General features: G+C 36.3%; 2 protein-coding genes across 3 annotated transcripts in view; one reads left to right on the top strand and one right to left on the bottom strand.

Annotated features, from left to right (window-relative positions):
- The window catches only part of aven (apoptosis, caspase activation inhibitor), a 59,771-nt gene extending 40,689 nt beyond the window's left edge, over positions 1-19,082 (top strand). The window contains exons 3-6 of the mRNA XM_015388857.1: positions 12,779-12,849; positions 16,550-16,645; positions 17,551-17,833; positions 18,616-19,082. Of these exons, the coding sequence (XP_015244343.1) occupies positions 12,779-12,849; positions 16,550-16,645; positions 17,551-17,833; positions 18,616-18,764 (599 nt within the window). The 3' untranslated portion in view covers positions 18,765-19,082. The remainder of the gene's footprint in view (positions 1-12,778; positions 12,850-16,549; positions 16,646-17,550; positions 17,834-18,615) is intronic.
- Positions 19,083-19,557: 475 nt separating this feature from the next.
- LOC107093662 (ryanodine receptor 3-like) overlaps positions 19,558-24,443 on the bottom strand; it is a 101,111-nt gene continuing 96,225 nt past the window's right edge. For both annotated transcript variants that reach the window (XM_015388853.1, XM_015388852.1), the window contains 9 exons: positions 24,280-24,407; positions 23,441-23,501; positions 23,189-23,335; positions 22,183-22,317; positions 21,578-21,734; positions 21,440-21,504; positions 20,421-20,521; positions 20,297-20,348; positions 19,558-19,911 (listed from right to left, as the gene is read on the bottom strand). In XM_015388853.1, the coding sequence (XP_015244339.1) occupies positions 19,816-19,911; positions 20,297-20,348; positions 20,421-20,521; positions 21,440-21,504; positions 21,578-21,734; positions 22,183-22,317; positions 23,189-23,335; positions 23,441-23,501; positions 24,280-24,407 (942 nt within the window). In that variant the 3' untranslated portion in view covers positions 19,558-19,815. The remainder of the gene's footprint in view (positions 19,912-20,296; positions 20,349-20,420; positions 20,522-21,439; positions 21,505-21,577; positions 21,735-22,182; positions 22,318-23,188; positions 23,336-23,440; positions 23,502-24,279; positions 24,408-24,443) is intronic.

The raw sequence follows: 24,443 nt of genomic DNA, 5'->3' as shown, positions 1-24,443 counted from the left end.
GGGACATTTTGGCGACGTTTAACAATCTGAACTTTCCTGTCAACTCATGTGCCTGTAAACGATCAGGGACTGGATATGATTGTGATTTATGGTAAAGAAGCAAAGCAGAGACAAGACTTTTTATTAAAATACTCGCCTCATACTGGGGCCTGGCCAAACAAGAAGTATTGCTAAATGCAACTAACATCCAACTGCAGCTCCTGGAGCAAGTGGAGTCGAGGCTGATTTATACTTTGAAACTAGGTCGTGTACGTAGGTGTTGTAGTGATCAAAAAATGTCCCCGCCCCCTCCTCAGACACTTTTTTGCACCTCTCCCAAATTGTAGGTGACCGCAGACGGTGCCGCAGACAGGAGGCCAGCTTGTTTTGTTTGTATGACCGCAATTGCGGAAAACGACTCATGAAGTTTGACCGGCCAGAAGAGCGAGGTGCATGAGAACGCTGGGACCCCTTTTCCACCTGGATCCCCGCTCTTTTCTGCCCTCATGTCCCTTCATTGTCGGACAAACTTACCCCCACTTCCTCACCACCTCGGCCATATCTAGACCCACAGCTAGTTCCTGATTCTCTTGAGCACAAATCAAAAATGTCTGCATCAAGCTCACTGCGACACACTGCTGCAGGGAGTATAACCAGCCCTTTACTGGTCAGGGGTGGATCTGGTGGACCCAGTAAAGCTCAACTGCTGCACTGTTACTTGGTCGGTAAAGTTGAGGTCAACCAGATTGAGTTGAACAAACAAAGATGGACTCTCCTATTTGATGACATGTTAAAATCCACCTTGGATTTTTGCTGCATTTAGGACTGCAACTGAAAATTGTTTTGCAACTCGTTTAATCTGTTTTTTTTTCTCGATTAATAATCATATAGCAAAAGCTTCCTTAAAAAAGACTTTTTACGAAATTAAACCAGGTGAAACTCAAACTTTTCCATTTGATTCTTCCATTTCGTTCTGGATAGAGAACATTGACACACACAAAAAAGAACAACTTTTTTTATTATTATTAGTGCTCTAAGTGGGTTGCTCTGTTAGCTAAAGCATGTTTTAAAGTCTCTGCATTCCAGTTAACGATTATTCGATTACTAAATTAGTTGAAGATTACTGTAATTTATTAATCACAATTAATCAAAAAAAATGTTTCAGCCCTAGCTGCATTGTCTGGGGAAATTGTTTGCAAGACAAGAAAACGTTAAGGTGCCAATGGTAGATAAAGCACGAGGAAAATGTTCCATGTTTGGATCAAGTGTGAACGTAAGCATTACTCGTTCAGATCGTGATGTTAAAGGGCTTAGTGAAGTTTACGGCAGCTGTAGCTCTTTTGCTACAAGCCTGATAAACCAATACGATTACAGGTTGAACTGTCGTCTCTTTGTGTTTTTAGTTCAGCTCCAAACCGTAGCCATCTTCACATTAGTTTGAACATTTCATAGATTTTTACAACTACTGAATTTGGTGCTGCTGACGTAAAATCATTGGATGCAGGGTCACAACATAGACTTTGTATTTTGAGGACCTAACATTAGACCTTGATTGTATTAATTTCCATTTTAAACATTAGAGATGGCACAATTTTTAATGGATTTAAAAAAAAAAACTCTTAATAGAAAAATATATATACTTTCTGCTAATGCATCTTGATAAAACAGAATTTTAATTAGATGGAGTCTCTGTAAGTTAAATACTGTTTATTTTAGTATGTAAACTTTTACTTAACACTCTAAAATAGTTAATTTTGCTTTTTAAACATGGTTATATGTTCTATTTAAATGTGTAAACATTTAATTTCACACTATTCATGAGTCTCATTTATAGATGCACCAAAGATTGTGATCATTTCCCATCATCATAAACAAATGATACACATTTCTTCCCACTGCAAGTGAGCCAAAAATAAACACGCTTTTACAAGGTCCAAGTTTATTGCACTCCCACCTTCTATGATTTAATAGACTAAAATGTTTTCCGCACCTTGTTGATTTTTAATACTTTTGGCCAATATTGGGTGTGAGATTCAACACAATGCTTACTTAACAAAACATGCCTTTTGTGTAAAAAGCATTCAGTATGCTCCTTTTATTTTCATAAATAGAATAAAGCCTCAAACTGTGTTATAAAGAATGCAGTCCAAAATTCTCTGTCCTAACAGCATCCTGTTTTCTCTCTGTATTTGGCTTTCCAGAGCACTTGACTGAAGAGATTTGGTGCTCGAGTGAAGCTGTGTGTGTGTGCAAAGTGCAAATTATTAAAAAACAAACAAAAAAAAAGAAACTCATATTGAATTTGTAAGCTTTAACACCAAGCCAGATCTATTTATCTTTTCATAAAGTTATATTGTTATTACTCAACTGTCTCAATACTATTTAATCACAGCAGAAGCCAGGGAGAGTGAAATATGCATCTGAAATGTATATAATGTGAGTCCAATGCAGTAAAGAAAAAAAGGTTTGTTAGCGGTTAGATGTCAAGAGACAGAGACGCATTACACTAAAGTTATACAATGCCCATACCCTGAGATGGTTCATGTATACAGAGTGGAATATATTGGTTGTTTAAAAGCTCTTACGAATGTTTCTGTGCTTCAGACATTACTTGAACCATAACCTGATTGTTTTTTTTTTGTTGTACACAAACAGCCAACTCTCAATGTGAGCAGTTCTGACAACAGCAGACTAAAAAGGATTAGACAGTTTTTCTAATATTTAAGTTTGTCACAGGTTTTCGCAGCCATAAAGCATGGTATTTGATTTGATCCCTTTCTTAGTTTAAATTGGTGTGTGTGTGTGTGTGTATGTGTGTGGCCATGTCTTTAATACCTGGTGGGGACAATTTCCTAGGAATATGCTACATTTTGGGGACTCATAGGTACTTGTGGGGACCAACAACTGGTCCCCACAATGAAAGTTTCTCTTCTTGGGGTGGGGGTTAGGTTTAGGACTAAGGTGTGAATTGAATTTAGGTTAGGTTCAGGGATAGGTATGTGTCGGTAATGGTTCGGGTTAGGGCAAGGGTCATGGTTAGGCCATATAAATTAGTAGGAAATGAATGGAAGTCAATGGAAGGTCCCCACAGTATATTGTGACACAACGTGTGTGTGTGTGTGTGTGTATACGTACACACAGAAACACATTTGTGTATAACATCTGTAGCTTCATAAATTAGATAAATCAGCTGTTGGTCTTTCCATCTTAAAATTTGATCCTGCTCCATCTAAGGTTAGATGTTAAGCTAAAACTTGTATCAAAATACATTATTAATTTCAGTCAATGTATATAAAAAAAAGAACTATAATATTAATATAGATACAATAAAAGCTTCAAAAAAATTGTCACGGGGCAAAATCCTGTACAAACGTATGACAATGACTTTTGCAATGTTTAAAAACTCCTTATATGACATTCTACAATTACTGCTTTAAAAAAAAAAAAACATAAACCACAACCACAGATGGGCAGTTATTATTTTCTTAAGTGTTTACAGGTCTCCGGTGAAGCTTTGCATTTGCATTGCAGTAAACAATATTACCAGTGGTTCAGAAGAAGCTCCCTGAAGCTGTGCTTGTCACCAGCATGAATATAACATCTATCGCTATTTGTTAGACCGAGGAATTTTGGTCGGAAAATGTTAACATATCGCCCAACCTTAATCAGATATACATTGTCCTACCCCTGAAATCTCAGATATTAGGAGGCTAATGGAACTTCTCCGCTTCTGCTTAAAATCAGTGTAACTCATTCTGTGGATAACACTTGGACCAGTTGTTTCATGCTTTTGTTGTTGACTGTTTCTATTTTTGAGAAGTATTACTTAACCAAGCCTTTTCTAACATTCCACACTACAAAGTAAGTCATAAAAGTATGTATGGTTTGTGCTGGTATCGTATCTGTTAGATAATGGTATAGGGCAATACTCAAAGCAACTATCCCTAATATAAAACTAGATAAAATCTAAAGCATAAAATCAAAGCATAGTAAAAGCATTTGGCACATTTAGAGAGATTTGGGGACACAGGTGTCCCCAAAAGTTCAAAGCCCCAGAGCTCTGGAACTGTTGAAACTAGAGGTCTGAAGTTTTCTGCATATGTGGTCGACATGATGTAATATAGATGTAATACAATGAGACATGCCTATTATCAAGCATGTCTTTATTACTGCTGTTTATTTTTCGAGAATAAAAAAACAAAAACTTTTGAGTCATGTTTGAACTGATGCAGCTAGGGCTGTGTTCTACTCCCCCAATTTTCATTTTATATATTCAGAAACAAGAAGGCGTTAGCTTTCAAATAATGTATTGTGCATGTAATTTGGGCTTACAGTTCTTAAGTTATTTGCTTTTCCATTTGGGTATGCAAAATAGCAGAGAATTGCCCAAAATGAGGTGGCTGTTAAGAGGATTTATATCTCCATTGCTAAAATAATATTACTCATACTCCTCATCTCTCGCTTCATCCTGGACTGGTCTGTGGGGCCATCAGTCTCAGCACAGACTCCTAGACTTTCCTCTCCCCAGACAGCTCTAGCTCTGCTGGGGGAAGCCGAAGGTGCTCCAAGGCCTGCTGAGAGACTTGTCCCTGCATCCTTACCTGGGCCTCCTCTTCGTGGGACGTGCCTGGAACACCTTCCTTGGGAGTTGCCCCAGGGGACATCTGAAAAAGATGTCCTAGCCCCTTTAGCAGACTCCTCTAGATTTGGAGGAAAAGGGGCTCTACTCCGAACCTCTCCAAATGAGGGACCTCCTCACCCTATGTCCAAGGGAGAGCCCAACAACCCTGCAAAGAAAGCTAATTTCAGCCGCTTGTGTCCGGGATATGGTTTTTCAGTCATTTTCATAATTTCATGACCAGAGGTGAGGGAAGAAACATAGACTGACCTGTAAATCAATTGCTTTGCCTTTTCGCTCAGCTCTCTCTTCACCACACCACCCCTGTGTTAAACAGTGACCCCTGGAGGTGTAGGGAAGAACGGGGCCCCCAGCTCTGAACTGAACAGTGTTTCATTATTGGACTTCAGTGCAGGTCAGATTGTCCAAAATAAACACAAGTATAAGGATGTCCATCGGTGCATTTGGCACAAGGACACCCTTGGCCAGAGGTGGATGATTGACTTTTGAACTTCTGAATCTTCTGCCTTTCACGTGTCTTGGACATTCGGGTGAAAAGAGGGGCAGCTGAGGTATCTTCGGTATGCAAGACAAACTTTAGTTATTTCAATGTTAGTTATGCTAACCCTGCTAATGAAAAGATGAAGATGGTCAAAATACAAACTTATCATTTTGTTGTGTTCTTTTAAGATAATAATAAAGCTCTTTTACATTGACAGATCTAAATGCTTCAAAAAACATGTAATTAGAAATGCAAGAATCTATCTGTAGAGTTGTTACCTAAAATTTATGAAATGTTGTAAACTGGGAAAAAAAAATATTTAGAAATATAAATCTAAAGAAAAGTATTATAATTTTAAAATTTGTTGAATGCTGAACAGATTATTGTTTCTTAGAAGTAGTAAATATCACCAAACCACCAAAGTAAACATGTTTGAAAATGAATACACAAATTTAGGACTGTTGGCTCTCTTTTTGTCCTTAAAGAATAAAGAAACTACATTTTATCTTCATTCTAGCGCTTAAATTCAATGATTACTGCCTGGGAGCATTAACCATTACATATTTGGTATTCAACCTTTTTTGCATGGGTGAGGACAACCTATTTGGCTGGATCCCTTTTTTTTTCCTGACACATCCTCTTCTTGCTGCTCTCCCCATTTTTATTCTTTATTTTTTAAGGGGAGATTTGAGAGACATGTTTTTTTTTTTTTTTATTGGCATCTGTTGCTATGGTTGTGACAGCCCCTTTAAATCGACATGTGATGCTATTTCCATGGACACGGATCAGGAAGACACAGGGGTCCAAGGTGTAGGTGGGAGACAGTTCACCACCATTAGTGGGTCTCTGTGTTAGCCTGAACAAAGACTGTAAGGGAGGAAGAGAAGGATTAGGATGATGTTAACCAGAGAGGCGCAGGAGCCGGAAACAGATGGAATGTGAGAGTGAGAGGCTGAAGTGTGTTTTTTTTTTTTTTTTTTTAAGTGAGAGGCAATTTGATTTTGATGTAAATTTACATGTTGAAAAAGAAAGTTGTCATTCGAATCACAGAAGAACAAGATGAAAAGAAGTGAGACGTTTTTAATGCATATTTTGTAATTTTCTTAAACCCAAATCTTAGTTTCAATAAACAAACTGAATCGATGTTATAGTGGAAAAAATATTTAAGTAATTTATTATAACTCATGTTTGGGTGCAGATGTCACTGTTAAATGTGTCTCTTTCTGTCAGTGTGCCTTCACTAAGACGGCTGTCATGGATAGAAAAAAAAGAGGAAATGAATGAGAAAAACAAACTGCAGCATTTGCATTAATTAATCCAATTGTGATGGATGAAAGAGGAGCCGACAGATCGCTCTGACCTCTTTCAAATGTGGTCTTCATCACATATGGTGACTTTTCTTTTACTGGTCTGAACACAAATGTGCTCTGGACTACGTTCAGCCGTCACCCACGCATCTGCTGTGCCTTCGCTGACTAATTGGCAAAGTTTTAGACAAGATTTGTCCATGTCCAAGGCAAAAAAACAGTGTGAAACAGAGTTTGAATTCCTCTGATCCCTCAGATTTTTTTTTTCAACATGCAAAGATTCCAGCTCTCTTGGTTAGTTTTGCCTTTTTTTTGTATTCGTTAATAGAAAGGTTTTTTTTTTTTTTTGCACACAGAAGAAACTAAAACTTCCATATCTTGGCATTTATTACACACCACAAAGTAAAATACAAAGCAAAATCCTTTTGTATTGGTTGTTGTTTGTAATTATTGATTAAAATGAGGACAAGTCCAAAATAAAATTTGAGGTTAGAGGTTATTTAAATGAACCCCTAACCTTTACAAAATGGTTAATCCTACCACTAACTTTGCTTAATTTAGCCATGAGAAGTTGAGAGACTAAATCCTTTCTTCTGCCTTTATTACCCAGAATGCCTTGTGGTTTTGAATTGGAGTTCTTTGAAATTATAGAAAAATTTACAGTTGTGCTTGAAAGTTTACATAACCTTCCATTGATGACAGAAACAAATCAGGTGCCATTAAAATAAATTTAAACTGACAAAAGTAATAAATAAAAATTATACATGTAAACCATTGATTTATTAAATATATGTATGTATATATGTGTGTGTGTGTGTGTGTGTGTGTGTGTGTGTGTGTGTGTGTGTGTGTGTGTGTACATACACTACTCAAAAAAAATAAAGGAACACTTTGTAATGAGAGTATATAACATCAAGTTAATTAAACTTCTGGGATATTGATTTGGTCAGTTTAGTAGCAGAGGGGGTTGTTAATCAGTTTCAGCTGCTTTGGTGTTAATGAAATTAACAACAGGTGCACTAGAGAGGCAACAACGAGACGACCATCAAAACAGGAATGGTCTTACAGGTGGAAGCAACTGACATTTTTCCCCTCCTCATTTTTTCTGACTCTTTTTCACCAGTTTTGCATTTTGTTAGGGTCATTGTCACTACTGTTAGCATGAGGCGCTACCTGGACCCTACAGAGGTTACACAGGCAGTCCAACTCCTCCAGGATGGCACATCAATACGTGCCATTGCCAGAAGGTTTGCTGTGTCTCCCAGCACGATCTCAAGAGCATGGAGGAGATTCCAGGAGACAGGCAGTTTCTCCAGGAGAGCTGGACAGGGCTGTAGAAGGTCTACAACATATCAGCAGGACCGGTATCTGCTCCTTTGTGCAAGGAGGAGCAGGAGGAGCACTGCCAGGGCCGTACAATTGTGAGTTTATAATTTTCTGTGAGGAAGGAAGAGCGCATCATATCTGATGTATCTCTATTCATATTGATCAAGTTTGTATTGTAATATATATTGTATAATATTGCAATATAATATAATGTTTATTGCCCAGCCATAGAATTAATAAAGGAACACAAACGGTTAGAAGTATGATGCACAACCAACCTTCAAGCTGACCATTCCGGTTTACATTAAAACTTACATTTCCCTTTTTTTTTCTATCTAACTAACTTTTAAAAGGGAGATGACTCCGTGTGTGCAATTAGACGCCCCTGCGGCACTTTTACTCCAGAACCGATCCACAGTATTATCCGACATCGACTATTCTAAAACTGAGCTAAACTTTAACTGTTTTTATTCTAACTAATGCAGAGAGTTTACAGTGATTAGTGATTTAAAAATATGTTTATATATAAAATAATAAAAAAAAAAACTCTCTAATGGACATGGTGATAATACTTGTGTTAATTCTAACTATACTTCTGTAAAACAGTTGTTCTATTGTCTTCACTACATGTGAGATATTTTTTCCTTAAATAACACATTTTAATAAAAGTAATATTGAAAAACGATGAATTTTCTCACAATAATGCTGGTAGAAAAAGATGTTGTGAAGTTGTTAGTGTAAACATTGAAACTGGAAGTAACAATGTTGATCAATGTTGTTGGCCATGTTTTGCAGTCCTAATTCTACTCTAAACTTTTCCTCATTCATTCATAAAAAAAAGTCACATTTATTGAGTTCAGAGAGAGAATTAAGCAGCTTGGCTTCATCTTTTTCCATCTACTCATGTTACCAAAATGTATGTTGTATTCTCCTGACTATCTGTCTCACTCATCTGGTTTTTACCCGTTTCCTTTGTCATAAATTGACTCGATTTGTTGTAACGATGGAGGGCTATGCATGATGCAGCATTACCACACTCACTAGAATGGGTTTAATTTGGAACAGAAAAAAATGGATGACACAGTCAGTGTGAATGAGGCTTTTGATCAGTAAACCAGCTGCTTTTAGCTTTCACAAACCCTAAACAGAAACATGGAGCAGGAATCTTTGCTTCCGGTTTTAAAATCTCTTAAATGCACGCACTGTTTGAAGCTGTGTTTGTGTTTTTTTATTATTAGTGTTTTAAAATCTGTTTCATGTATAGATTCTTGTCACTTGATCTAATTTCTTTTCTACAAAAAAAAAAAAGTTGAATGCCAATCCTTACAGCTGATCTTTGAAAGGAAAGTTAATCTGTAACGGAAAAGATTTTAAAGTGGGCGAGGCATCCTGAGATTTAAGAATTACAGATGTTTAAAGAAGCCTTTTCTTTTAAAGATCATGCTGGTTTCTCTGGTCTCATTTTTTTTTAGATCACCATCACTTTATGTGAGTTTTTTTTATTATTATTATAACTCTTATTTCAACTATTAGATAATAAATCTAAGTTTGGTGAAATGCTGCTCTCAGATCGGTCAGACCCTCTCAAAATTATGTCTGATCCTATATTTGAATGTGAAATGACACTTTGCTGAAACATAAACCGACTGGTGTTCTTTTGCTAATGAAAACTGACTGTGTGGGCTGAAGGTTGGATTTATTTCCGATGTATGAAGTAATAGGAAACCTAAAGTGGATTTGAATACCGCCACAATAAAGCCACAAGTCATTTATTAAACGTATCAAGAAGATGAGCAGCAGTCCAAGACTGACTGGAAATTGAATTTCACTTATTGTTTTTACACTGTAGGTTATGCATGTGATTATTTTATTTTTTAAGTGAGTATCGCATTCTGAGTGCTTCCCAGAGTGTTAGTTGTTTTACACTGAATTATTGACAAAAAAAAAAGAAATTATGAGCTGAAGTAATTTAGAATAAGATGTGCGTTTCCTTTAAAATGGATCAAAATAAAAAGAAAGGAAATAAAGATGTTGGTAAAAATCAAGGAGAACTTCTATGCAAGATTCAAGAAAAGTTACAGTGCTGTAGTTTTGGTAAGCTATGAATAAGAAGGATTATTTAATCATTTTCTTAGTTTATTTTAACTTATATTAATTTACTTTGATACACCATTAACTAAATGTCAAGAGGTTTCAAAAGAGCTCAATCAAAGTCTTAATATATTTTAGATTAATTTACACACCCTTGAACTACATTAAACTAGGGCTGAAACAATTAATTGTTAAACTTAGAGTAGAGACTCTATACATGCCTTTAGATGACAGAGCAGCTCGCTTAGAGCAGGAATTCTACTTTTATTTCAAAATAAAATATATACAAATTTTGCATTTAAGATAAAAAAAAAAACCTTGTTAATCTGTCAATTTGCTCTAAAAAGTTTCTACTTGAGGAGGCTAGATAGTTTCACCAGGTTTAATTTTGCAAAAAGTCTTCCTTAAGGATCCTTCTGCTATCCAATTATTAATCAATTAATCAAAAAAAATAACCAAAAGATTATTCGATTTGCAAAATAATCATTAGTTGCAGCCTTACATTAAACATGGGTAATAACTTTTCCAATTATTATAAATGCCTGGTAGTTGTGGCCTCCATGGTTTTGGAGTAATTCCTGTTTCGTGTGGCGCCATGTTGGTTTTTAACATCCGTTTACTTTTTAGTAAATTAAGAAATTTGAAAACTGCTTTTTTCCTGTTTTTTCAAAGATTTTTGTTAGACCTGAAACAAGTGTTACATCCTATAAGAGGAATTTATCACTTATCTTAAGACACTGTCCTTTGAAAATAGGGACTCCAGCCATTTTTTAAACCTAAAGTATACAGACTTTTTAACTCTCATAATCAAGCAACAAGCTTCTTTAGATTTTATTTGCTTATTAGTTTTTTCTGAAATCCTTTGCAAATAATTAGGCCTGTTTTTAATATTATCACAGAACCCTCTTTTGGCTGAATATTACTTTCTGTTGACATTTGATCAGCTTAAGATACCAGCAGGGACTGAAATCGATTTCACGCCCACCCCAGGAGGGATTTATGTGTTGAGATCAGAAAATAGAATCAGCTGTTATTGCTGATATCAATCATGCTCATGGCCAAACATAAAGGCATCTGTCGCTGAGCTTTCACTTCAAGCTGACATAAACGTTTACTCCTTTTATCCATCTGCATCTCTGTCATTGTATTCTCCTTAATGCTCCTATTCATAAATTGTCTGTTTGACAGCCGGACTCCGTCTAGCTGACACAAAGCCCTCCTGTAGCTGCTTCTTGTTGACCTCCCTCACTTTTCATACAGCCAAGAAATCAAGGACAGCTGCAGATGGTGCTGATGCTTGCAGATGAAGGCCGAGTGTCTCTATCGCAGAGAGCAGGGAGGCAAATTGAGCAGCAGTGACTGACTGCAGCTTCCTCTGTCAAATCTCCCGCTGACTGGCCATCTGTGTATGGCAGGCTCACCACCACTTGAATCATGTTCAGCATCAGGCTGCTTTCGTTTGCAAATAAAAATAGCCACTATCTAATAAAAATGAAACCTGAGCTCCCCGCAGCCTATGGCATCATCTTGTATGTCCCATATTTCCTCCAAGAACTATAGAAGGTCGTTTCACTTGCTGAGAAAAGGAAATGGCGCATTGTTTTTATGAAAACAGCAGCATCACAACAAATGCTTGGACATCCTTTAATCTTAGGAAGGGACTCTAAAGGGTTTATGGAGCTTGGAATAATTGTGCATAGCCCCGAGCTGCAGAACAAGATTAAAAACAAGTTTAAATTGAGCTTTTTTAGCAAATGGCGCTGATGCAAAAGGAACTTTTTAAGACCTTATTATTGTGACAAACATATATCCTAAAATTGATGTCAAGAATAAATGCAAGATGCAGCGCAAAGTGTTATTCTTGTCTTATCCATATTTATTTTAATGTCATACGAAGTAGGGCCACAAACATCCAGAAGCTTTTCATTCAGGCACTGACTGGGGCACCCATGTTTACTGAACCTTGCTAAATGCAGAAAGGGTCTTCAGATAAAGCCTTTGGTTTTTTATTTCTTTTTCAGAAAAAGAAAAAACAATTGAGACAAGACATTTGAGAACTGTACAACAGAGGGCAGGAGTAAGAACATTTAATAAACCTGTTTTTTAACAAATAAACTATATTTAGTTTTTTTTTTTTATTTCTCTACATAATCAGTTCTGTCTTAAATATATTTATTTCCAGTTTTATCTGAATTATAACATAGACTTGTTATTTTTAATTAGTGCACTCGGTGCTGTAAAAGAAATAGCTTTTTAGACACTTCAGATGTAATACACCTTGATGAAATGTTTATTTTTCCTAGCATCGTTGTGTACTCTCTGATTTGTCACCACTCATGGTATTTTAGTGAAGTGTCCTGGTTTTGTTCTCAGTTTTGTTTAATAAAAAAGTCTCTTTATACCTCAAAGAAAGGATTGAGTTACTGTCGCCTCTGTGTTTTGTTGCTTTTAAGAATTTTTGGCTTCCATTTTGCACATAAAAAGCCTTTTATGGTGTTGTATAAAAATACCCACAGGCATCCTTTTATTCCATCCAAAGTGACATCCTCCTGCAGCACTGGGGAGATCACGAAGCGGGCAGAGTGGTGCTTCACACCTGACACTGTGTCCTTGTTGTGCTGGATGTTGTGATTTAACTTCAGGCTTCCGCTGCGTTATGCAGAAGTTTTCTCATTTTTATCTGCCCATGAGTGCCGGCTGAGTTTTCACAGCCTGATTCAGTTTAATAATAACACTTTCTCAGTGTCTTTACTTTGCTGTACTCTAGTGCTATTGCTGTTAATGCTGTTAAAGGTGGTGTTACATGTTGGTGTAGCTATAGTTCTCGAAGCTGCAGGCTTCTCTCCAACTCCTTCTCAGATCTTTTCACGCCAAAATAGTTTTTTCTTTGTCCTTTAAAGTGTCAAATACATTAAAACAGATGCTTATGAGATGATGTTGTTGTTTGTCTTCTAGGGGACTCGTTCACACAGTTCCGGTTTGCAGAAGAGAAGGATTGGGAGATGGATCCATTCACAGCCAGTCAGGTGAAACTCTGCACTATTTTCATGACCCTTATCCAATCATAGGTCTCACCACTTGAGATTTAATTTAGCACCAAAGTGTGAAATGTGTTAGTCTATTATGGCTGAATGCAAAAATTATTCAAGATGAGTGCAAGCTACGTGGACTTACACATGGTCTAAAAGTTTTTTTGACTTCACCATTATCTCATTTCTTAATGTATTTGTTTTTTGGTTTTTTCATATATATTTTTAATTTACCGTATCAAAATGTTAAAGGGAAAACAACAGTAAACACCAGCTTATTCTTTTATTCAAGCATTTTTAATTAAATTTCACCACTTAGTCTTTTGTTTAATTGTATCTATTCAACCTTATAAATATTTTCCTTGGCAATTAATTTGTTAGACATCTTAAAGCCACAGCTTAAATCATCCACAGATTGTCTGTTGAGTTTAGTTCTGACCTCTGGCTTTGTAATTCCAGATCTTGTGTTTTTATCAGCCAGTCCTTAGCTGTTTCGGGTATATTTACACTTTAGGTGATGCTGAAAAAAAAAATCATTGTACAGCCTTTTGGCAGCAACCTTTAAGAGCACCAGGGCTTTATTTATTAGGATGCCCAATTGGTACATTTGTTTTAACACTTTTGTTTTTATCTATATCTTGGTAAATTTACGCTTTTTGGGTATTTGCTTTAACAAAATAATGTGACTGGGGAGACCAATGGGTAAACAAGGAAGTAATGCAGTCCCAGCAGAGGTATGGAAAGAAAAATGGGAAAGTCCAAGACCAAATGTGAAATGGCAACCAAAAAAATGGGTACCAAGATGGACAGAAGTAGATCTCAGAATTTTATATGATCATCAGAGTTTAATGAAGCAGGAACTTAAACCTCAGAAGCTGCTAAGTTGATAGATGCATGACGGGACAAATACAGCATTATATAACGGTAACAGTTGCTTTAAATGGGGAGAAAAAATACTTAAGAGTTGGTGTTCTTTTCACCAGGACTTAAAAAATAGGTCAAGGGTTCTTTTACCATAATTCATTGTGGGTTGAAGCAGATTTGTCAGCTGGGGTGGGTGGATGATGAAGTTCAAAGCTGAGATAAGGAAAAATTGTAAAAAGAAAAACTTGAACAAAACTTTCTGTGACCCCAGAGGACGTTCAAGAAGTGTAAAGGCAAAAACGTAGCTTTGTAAAACTGAAACATCAGGTTTTTCAGTATAGCATTTAATTTCTGTTTTGGGCTTACCAGATCAGTATTCCCTCTACAGTCACCTGGAGAGGGAATACTGATTCCAAGCAGTTCATTTTTAATCTCCCGCTGACTGTTACCATTGAGTGAAAGTTAAACACAAGTCAGAACTGCTGGAGTTCCTCAAGTGTTAAATAAACAGTAAAAAGAAAAACTTAATAAACAGAATATTTGTATCCAGACAATGTTCTATTTTGCCTTAAATTTTGTTTAGTATTTTCTATTGTCCTTTATTTTACCAGGTACATTGTTCAAGAAGTAATTCTTAATTGGGAATACAAAACTCCACTACATGATGAATTGCCTGTTCATTGCCTGCAGCTCTTTCCATGTACTGTCCCACATTTTCTCCAGTTCTTGATAATGGTCTCTGGTCTTCCACAGTATTTACATAAAACTGTAGGATGTTTTACTTTCTCACCCTGACTGATTCATCTGGACGACATCATCATGATCCTATGTAACCCGTCTAAAAAACCAAGACTTCAGCCGGTTGATTTAATTGATAGACGGGTGAACTTAAATTCAGCTTAATCTGGTTTAAATATTTGATAAGAAGACTTTGAAATTTATTGTTCTGGTGAATATTTGCCCAATGTATACCTGAAGATAAAACCTTGAATTAGTCACGATGCATATTTATACATCACAAAACATTTTTCAAAGGTGTGTTTATACTTTTGAAAGTCACTGCCGACACAGGCAAGTCAAATGATGTCTTACTTGTTTGCTGAAGAATTAACTTTCCACGAAAAAAACACTGAAAATAGTCTTAATCAATAAATGAGAACATTATTAGACACATTATAGAGATTAATTACTCACATAATGTTTAAGCCTTTATTTCTGATAATTATGCTAATGTTCTCCTTACAAAAAATGAAAAATAAGGGGACTTTTTTTGGTTAAAATGTTACATAAGACAGATTTTAAAATGGGATTTCTGATATGAAAATGTAAGCTTATGCTTATTCCCTTTCTTGTCAGCGTTGTTGAAGGTGTATAGCAATTCATTGACACTTCTGTTCTGTTTAGAAAATACAAATTCAGGAAGCTCCTCTAAAACTAAAAATTTGCATTTCTTTTTTGGAACTTTGAACAGTTTGTTTAGAATTTGCATTTTAGTTTAAAGGAAAGGTGGCTAATGATGGCTTTTCTGTTTTAGCAAAGATGGCTCCCGTCTCTGGACAGATTGGAGGTCAAAATTGTGTCCTTTATTCTTGAGGAGAAAGTATATAGCTGAATTTTACCCAGAGCTGCTGGCTCTCCTGTGCATTTGTTTGGTTTCTCCGAGTGGTTTTCTCTGCTCTGGACAACAAGAATAAAGCCGCACAGCTTTGGTTTGAGTGCTCTGGTTTGGAGGAACCAGTTTTTGTCCAATTTAGAGTCAAAGCTTTAAAAATAAGTTCAGTTAATCAGTTCTATGTTTTTTATTAAGTGACTCATAAAATAGTTTTGTTGTTGAACTAAATGACAGATGTTACAAATGTTTCTGTATTAACCTGTTTTTAATGAATTGATAATGCATTTAATGGTTTTATGAGCTATAGAGTCGCAAACAAGCCTTTCCTGTTGTGAAGTGGAACCTTTTAAGCATTTCTGCTAGGGATGCACGATATAATCTGACCCCTATCAGTATCGGCCTTAAAACTGAATATCGGACATCGGCTTCCCAACTGATATTTGATCAGCTTCTGAGTTTCTAAAGTCTAAAAAAAATAAAAAATACTACTTCTTCTTCCTCAAAAACGTATTTTTTACAGACTTAAAAAATTCTAAAGACGAGGGAAAAAATATTGATACATTAAAATCTCACAATATCTTCATATGCTGATATATTGCCATTTAAAAACACCAAATCAATCTCTTTTACTAATGAAATATTGCTATATGTGATCGTTATGCTACGAAATCCCCCGAAAATTCAAGAAATTCTTATATGTTGATACATTGACGCGGTATCGATCTATTTTACTAACAAAATCTCTCAAGAATTTGCAAAATATCCCGAGAGTTTGTAACAGAACGATGAAATTTCACGAGATTTTGAAAGTAAAATAGATCGATAACGCGTTTTTAAAAATCAATTTGATATCAGCATATGAAAATATATTTGAGTATATTATTTTTCAAAGTGTCAGAAATGGATAACAAAACTGCTATTTTCAATGACTACNTATTTTTCAAAGTGTCAGAAATGGATAACAAAACTGCTATTTTCAATGACTACTTATTTTTGTCCAGCTTTAACATCGGTATCGGTTATCGGCCAAAATCCCAATATCGTGCATCCCTAATTTCTGCAGCAGTTGGAGTATTCTATGGTTTCAAAGTTTTCAACCAACACAATTTCTGATTTCTGGCTGCTTTGAATCTTTGTGATGCTCCTGATGCCTTTTAAGTAAACTTTGCTTCACATCTCCTGCCTACAATCAGCTTTGTCTTCTGTTTTCTCCATCTTCAGATGTCAGCCGTGTTTTTGGACCTCCCAGCGCTCGCCCAGAGTCTCCAACAAGTACCTCTCCATCAAAGACTGAATCTAGAAGCTGAACTGGTTCAAGTATGAGCTTTGCTTGTGTCTGTTTAAATAAAGCACGGAGTGGTTAGTTTTTGCAAAGGAACAAATTAGGCTATGCAAAAGTGCTTTTCCATTTTTTATGAATCTTAAAGGAGATGATTAAAATTTGCATTTTTTTCCCCCCTCTTTCCTTTTTTTGTTTTGAATTGAGACTTGACAATGTGGTTGCTGATAAACAGCTATCCAAGAAGTGTTATTGTCATCAGAGACCATTTTTACAATTTTTTTGTTCAGCTGTTGTATTTTAATATAATTTTAGAACCTTAAACTGCCAGGTAAATAGATACTGTGGCTTAAAAAAAAAACATGACAAATATAATACCTTGACTTCCATTCTTAACAGTGGTTTCTGCTAATATTTGGTTTCCTCCAAACTTTGCATCATGTTCAAACATCTCTGTTTTGTAAAGATGAGATCCCCATTTGTCTCAAAAGTAGGATGCCCTTCTTGATGACCCTTAGGACTACTGTTGCCTTTATAATCTTAATCCCTAAAGTGAGTCTTTTTTTTCCCGACCTGAGTTGACACTTAAATGTGTGATAAATGGTTGGACTCATTTTCAGATGGTAAAACAATCGCGCGCTCATTTGAAAATTACATTTATGAGCTGCCTTTACTACTCCTAAGACAATTACTGATTTTCCTTTCAGGCGACACCTGATATTCCTTTTTTTAACAGTTGTTTGCTTTTGTAATTAGTTTCTAATCCAATGGTTGCTTTTCACATTTAAAGCAGTGCAGGTGAATGTTGTGTTTCTGCAGAGGTAAAAAACAGTATGTGTATTTGAAGTTGTATTCAGTTGGGGAAAATAGATTGTTTCAGAACTTCTATATAGTGAATACTGCTGAAATCTTTGACACTAAAAATTTTGTCTTCATGTTTTAGGTCTCGACACCAGTAGATCTACCAGCCGTGAGCCTCGCACCTAAACAGGAAGGATCCAAGATGGAGAAATTTCCTCCTCCGTCTGGTGCTTTTAAAGGCCTCGGCACAAATCAGATACCCTTGGACTCCCAGCTCTCCACCGTACCAGTTAAGCCTAAGGAGGAGGAGGATGATGGTGATGAAGAGCTAGACCAACTACTTTGTTTACAGAAACCAGTTTCAGGTGATGAGGGGCAGCAGATGGTCAGTGCTACAGAGGAGAAGAGAGATTCTCCAGAGAAAGGTGAGTAGATTTATAAGTGCTGTCTGTTTATAAAACCTCTATCAAATTTAAATGAATTGAGATGGATGTAGAGAGTGATGCTCATACTTATGCTAACTGCACTAAATGGTCCTAACCCCCCTAGGATTGTCACCTTTAAGCTCTTGATTTTAATAATTACATGTTTTTGTAAGAAATGTCCCCAGTTCATTTAGAAAAATATATATAGGAGTATGACAAAACTTAAATCCTGCTGCAAGGAGCCATGTGGTCGTCGTTTCTTGCTAATCTAATGAAGCTAAAAAAGTGGAAAACACATTAAAGCCGAGTAAGCATGCTATTGCTTTAGAAGAAACTAAATTGTGATTCTAATTGTCCCATCAAAACCTAATCCTGTTTGTTGCAGCATTTTGAGGCTATCCTTTAGAACAGGGGTCTGCAACCTTTAAAATCCAGAGAGCCTATTTGAGACACGAATATTAAACATTTGATATAGGAAATACCATTTTAAACAACCAGAAGTGTATACAAAGAAATCTTAGAACATATTTCTGGTTCTCTTACTGTTATGTTGTGGAAAAGCTGCTCAAGCTAAGACTGGGGTTTGTTGTTATACTTTATTCAAGCACATTAGTTGGCTCTTTGCCATGGTAGAGGCTCCAAAGAGCCGCCGGTTGCAGACCCCGCCTTTAGAAATGTCATTAACCTCACTGGTGGTGCTGGATGAGGGTATCCCAAGACTTATTTTATACGTAAATGTGGAATACTCAGCAATTATTGTAAATACTCATGTCTGTTTAAAGGGTGTGAAGATGTGAACGAGGAGGTTACAGAAGCAACTGAAGAAAAAGCTACAGACAGCAGTATTATTAGCCCTCCAACGTCTACGACTGTGAAAGAAGCGATGACTGAGGAGGATCTGGAGGATTGGCTGGACAGCATGATCTCCTGACCAAGAAGAAGGTGCATGATTAAAGACTGGACAATCTTCTTAAAATGATCTTGTAAAGTTTACAAAAATGTGTTAAACTAGTGTTTTTCCATCACTGGTCTGCTTGGATGAAGACTTGCAGCATGTCTGAGGGTGTAAAGAGGACAGTACGTCCAAACCTTTGATAAAATGTGTGCTCAGCGCTGTACATTTAGTAGAGAAGACTCTGTTCCTGTCAGCTGCCAAAGATTGATGGCTAAACAGGCAACAAATGACGCATAGTTGTATTGCATTAGTTTATTTTCCTCCCTTCATTCAAAAGAAACCTTCCAAAGCTACTAGATACGTACAAATGGCCATACAGCAGTTAACTGTTCAACTAGCCAATAAATCATTTATAATTCTCTGTTATGGTGGTTTGCTTACTGTGGAAAGAGATGCAGGGTAGGTAGGGCTCCACCAAACTAAGCAACATTTACACAAGAAAGGTCTAGATTTTATACAACAAATGTATTTTTTTTCTGCTTGTTTGAAAGCCAAAAAAAAAAAAGTTTTAAATCAGCTTGTGATTAAGACGGGAACTAGAGCACTGCTTGTGTTAAGAAGAACAAAGATTAGATTTGCATAGTTTTTTCCAAAGGCACTTTGGCACTTAATAAACACCTAAAGAGTCATGTCCGGTCGGTCCTGAAGGAAACATGTTCATTTCATTACACACTTTGAAAGGCAGATCATTTGACATTAACTCGATCAGCATCGATCAATTCTAGGAGGGCAAACACCCACTCAGGTTTGCACTGACCACTTGTGCATATACAGACATTCAGTCGTCATGCCTTAACCCCTAACATGTTTCAGATGTCTACACACAACACACTGTACACGGTTGGGTTTAAGCAAGTAAAAAGGCAATATGATTCAGAATCAAAAGAAGAGATTGCATAAATGGGGTGCTGTGGCAGGAAGTAAGAGTCAAATCAGCAGTAAAATTCAAGATGTGTTCAGGTTCGGTTAAAAAGGGTGACGTCAAGTAGGTTGGGGGGGTAGGTGCCAGCTGTGGCGTCCCCCCTCCCTAACCCAGCTGGTCCTCATATTGCTTACGGAAGCAGTCTCCTGTAGGGAAGAAGTCCCAGCATCTCTCCTGGTACATTTTCCACACATACGACTCCTGGAACAGAAAGGGACACAATTTTTGAGTTTTAAAATATGAGGCATCTTACAAAGTATTCATATTAATCAATAATGAAGTGGAATGAGTCCTTACATTTGTATGACATACAATGTTACACCAATGTGTCTGGTTAAACAGTCCTATTAAAATGATTGTTTGCATGCCTGAATTTGTATTTTACATAAAATAAAAACTTAAACCTCTGGTGCACCAAAATTGTCCAAACAAACCCACGCATTGCTTCGTTCTCCTGCAACATTTCAACCCACTTGAAACGTTGCATAAGTAAAACCTACTGAAATTGGAGAGCTTCATGTCTATTCTTTGTTTTCTTATTGTGCAGAGGCTGCACTGATGGCCACAGACAATTGTTTTCACATACCTGACCCGTGTGTTCAGTCTCATCCTTGTTGATCAGGTACATCAGGAAGAACCTGCTCATAGGAAGTCAGAGGTTAATCAGAATGTCCACACTTTAAACTTCTAATATCTATAGCTGCACTTACAGGTAGTTGGCCAGGTTGTGCTCTTGTAGGGTGTGAGTTTCAAACCCATGAGGCGTTCGATCAAAGTAGTCATTTCCAATACCACAGATGAAGCATTTGGTCTGATTAAAACAAGGGGTAATTGTTCAAAGAGGTTTTATAAAGCCCTACATTGACATTAGTAACACTAAAGTATTTGGTGAAAAGACTCCTGAAGTACTGGCTATCTTATTCACTGTTTTAAATGATGTAATCCGAATAAAATATAAAGTTATGTGCAAATTCTGGTATTGGAAAATAAAGAAATTGGGCAATAAAAGCACTTCCAAGTATGTTAGAACAGAGTAAACATCCTTCAGTGATGTCTACTTTTTAGTCTATATTACCTCCTAATGTTATCCAAGCCTTAGCAGATAGAACAAAAAAAATTAATTGTGGACAAGAAATGACTTCAGCATTTTAGCTTAAAATTTTATTGTTTTACATTCAGTAAAGAAGCAATACTTCATAAAATTATGCATCAAGTAAATGTAACTAGTTACTAACCAGCTCTAGAAGTATAGAAAATAAATTTATTTTTTTCATAATCTCTCCTTAAATTGAAGTAAGGTTTATTTATCCTTACAAAGAAATATGAAAAAAAAAATATTTAAGATGTTTATTTAATGCATTCATTTTTACTTTTTAAATGCCCACTGAGTTTGCTAAAAAAACTAGATTTTCACCTTTGAAATTGTCAAACATAGTGATGGTAGGATCATGATGTGGGGCTAATTTAGGTTGTGGTGCAATGTTCAGAAGAGTTAGAACTGGAATGAGTTTCATCCAACTCTTAAACTCTTCACCTTGATCAAGAGCTAAACATTTAACAATTGGGTAATCAGGGGAAAATTATTCCAAAATATTAAAAATACTTAATTTGAGTGTTGAAAAGCATTAGTGAAGTAGCCTAAAATCTTGTATGTAGAGTTAGAACTGAAACCACAGCAGTAATGGGTTCTAATCCAAAATGTATATTTTTCTAACAGTTGATGTCTTACCTCCATGTCCTCCTTCACCTGCTCCTGCTGGTCTCTCAGCTCACCAAAGGCATCAATGATCAAACCTATAGGAAGTTGGAAAGTTCTGACTAGGCCTGAAGCACTTTAAGATCTGTTAAGACAAGAGTCAATATTTACCCTGGATAATGGCCAGCAGGATGACGATGACAAAGAAGAAGAAGGTGATGTCAAACAGGATGCGGTAGAGTTCATAGGGATCTCCAGCCGGGTCCTCTAACTCGTCTCCGATGCCTCCTCCGGCTCTCACACCCACATACATGTGGAACAGGTAGCACTACGCAGAAGCAAAATAAAATTATGATGAAATTATCTGCCTGAACTTCAGAAAGTTTTGTCATGTGTAAATGAATGGAAATAGTAACTTAATTCCTGCATACTTCTAGGGTAAATAACTGCTTTACTTTTGATGTTAAGTTGAGATATATGTAATATTTTCAATAACAGCTTAGAGAAGTAGCTTTAGAACCTATCAAGGTCATGAAGTTTTCTTAAAAGGACCTATCAATAGGTAGAGTGGTTTAAAAAACATTCCAATCTTTGCAGAAAAAGCATCTCTACTCAATCTTGTGTCATCATGCCATGATCAAGGTCAGTAAGATTTGATCGTCATTCTATTCAGAATAAAAGGCAAAGGAATTTTTTCAGCTCCAAACATTTGCTTCATTAAAAAAAAAAAAAAAAAAGTAATTTAATTTCCTGCCTTTTATTTTTGTTTGACGTACCGTCATCATGTCGTCACACTTCATGTCGGGCTCGTCTTCATCCTCGCTCTTATTGTAGAACTTTCTAAAGAAGTTGAAGGCCACCACAGTATAGAGGTAGACGACTACGGCCAGCAGACCCACTGTCAGAACGAGCTGCAAGGACAGGATGCTCATTAAAAAAAGACAAGATGCTGGTTGACAGCTAATAGAACAGCAACCTTCACTGGTTTCTAAAAAGGGATTTTTTTTTGGATCAATCGTTCAGGGTCTGAGTCATTCTCTACTCAGCCAAGTGCAGTGCTTTCAGGGTCAGCACAGTCATGAATTTCAATATTTAGACACTTTAAGCTTTTAACACCTCCTTAGATGGGATACAGTGGGCTGGACTCCTAATTTTGAATTGGAAATGCAGACTTCTGGTCATTAAATCATTTTAACTGTTTTTAAAGAGCAATACCTGAAACCCATCTTGTAATCATTTATCTCTATAGGATCCACAGTATTTGTTACTCTAATTCTTTATCAATACATTCTCTAGATTCTATTACTTTTTACTATTAAAAGGCCCTATGCTGTGTCAGAAATCCATCCAGATTTTTATTTTTTCCTGGTTGTGTTAGAAAGCCTTTTTTTTTTTTTTTTTTACTCTCTAGGAATAGGAAGCCGCATGCAGCTTTGCTTCTTGGATCCATCTTGCATAAAAAAGTGAGATGTTCTAGTGCATTCAAAACATGTTTTTAAAACTGATTTAATAAAACATCACTCATGTCATTCAGATATAAATGTTCAGTGACAATCTTGATTTTAATGGCTCCTCAATGCTAACTAATCAGCAAATCAATTTTTTTATATTAATAACTAAGGAAAAATTAAATGGGGGATATTTCCGCACTTATTTTTTGCTGACAGAATTATTTTTTTTAAATGCTGTTCAACTGCTGTGTAAAATGTCTTGGGACCAAAAAAAACAACAACAACAAAAAAACATAGTATTTTGGCTCCCTCTAGTGGTAGAAACACTCACTTGCTTGCCATTGTGAGTGACGGATGACAGGATGGTGCGAAGCGTCTTGAAGCCCATGGCGATGTCCAACAGATGTGCAGCAAAGAAGAAGTTGTTGAAGTGTCCAAAAATAGACATCATGGTATACCAGATCAGGTACAGGAAATACTGGAGGGAAGAGATGTAGGTGGAACCTTTTAGTAAAATAAATACCCCCAAAACACCAACGCTGTCAGTCTGTTTCTAAAAATTCTACAGTAGCTTTAGACTCACATTATCAGTCAAAACCACTCCCATTTTCCAGATGTGATATTTTGTATCAATTGAGCTTAACCTGTAAGAGAAAAGGAAAAAAAAGTTTATTATATACCTAAAGCAACAACCTGTGTTATCCAGACTTATCAACTCATAGAGCTATTTACCCATTTATACTATGCTGTAAAATCTGCACAGCTGTATGTCACATCAGCATCTTTTTCTCTGTTGCTATGGACTTTTGTGTCTTTATTTAAGCAAATTAACAACAGTTAAGAGATACAAACTTAAAAAATAAAATAAAATTGCAAAATCAGTTTCTAAATGAATATTTTTGTTTTGAAGATCTACTTTAAAAAATATAAAAGGTTTGCCATAATCTCAAATCACAACTTGTCTAACCGTGAGTTTAATGTTTTAATTTCATTAAAATGGACAGTTTGCATTTAGTTTTGAGAGAATTGATTGACTTTATTGATCTAACAGTGGAGAAATCTACTCGTTACATCAGCTCAAATAGTCAAAAAGAGAAGAAGGTGCCAAAGGAAGAAAAAGGTGCATGGGATTGCAGCTGGTGCACACAATTGTCCACACTGAGGGACAATAAAGTATTCAAAAAAAAAAAGTCTTTCAATATGACTACTGCCCAAAACTTTGATCTAGAATAGAAATTAACTGTTTGAACATGTCTGCTCAAAAAAAAAAAAAAAAAAAGAGGTCGGGTAATTAAAATGACTGCTTATGAATTCATTCTGTTTATAACAGTGGATAAAAACAACAGAAAACAATCAAGGTTTTGGTTTCTTATTGTTTAAGTAAACAGTTTTTCTTTCTCCTGACAGTCTAAAGCATCTCACCAGGAAAGTAGGGACGCTTCCTTCTCAACAGTTTCCACGGTGGGGTCAAAGTCCAGAGCGCTTTTATCCAGTCCCAAAAGCTCAGCGATGCGTTCAGCCCCGTACATGTCGCCATATTTATTGATCACCTACATGCACAGATGGAGCAGAGCAGATGCAGTCAT

The sequence above is a fragment of the Cyprinodon variegatus genome, unplaced genomic scaffold (assembly GCF_000732505.1).
Source record: "Cyprinodon variegatus isolate N-32 unplaced genomic scaffold, C_variegatus-1.0 Scaffold439, whole genome shotgun sequence".
Classification (NCBI taxonomy): Eukaryota; Metazoa; Chordata; class Actinopteri; order Cyprinodontiformes; family Cyprinodontidae; genus Cyprinodon; species Cyprinodon variegatus.
The sequence above is the reverse complement of the archived record's forward strand: the minus strand, read 5'-3'. Positions and strand labels throughout refer to the sequence as shown.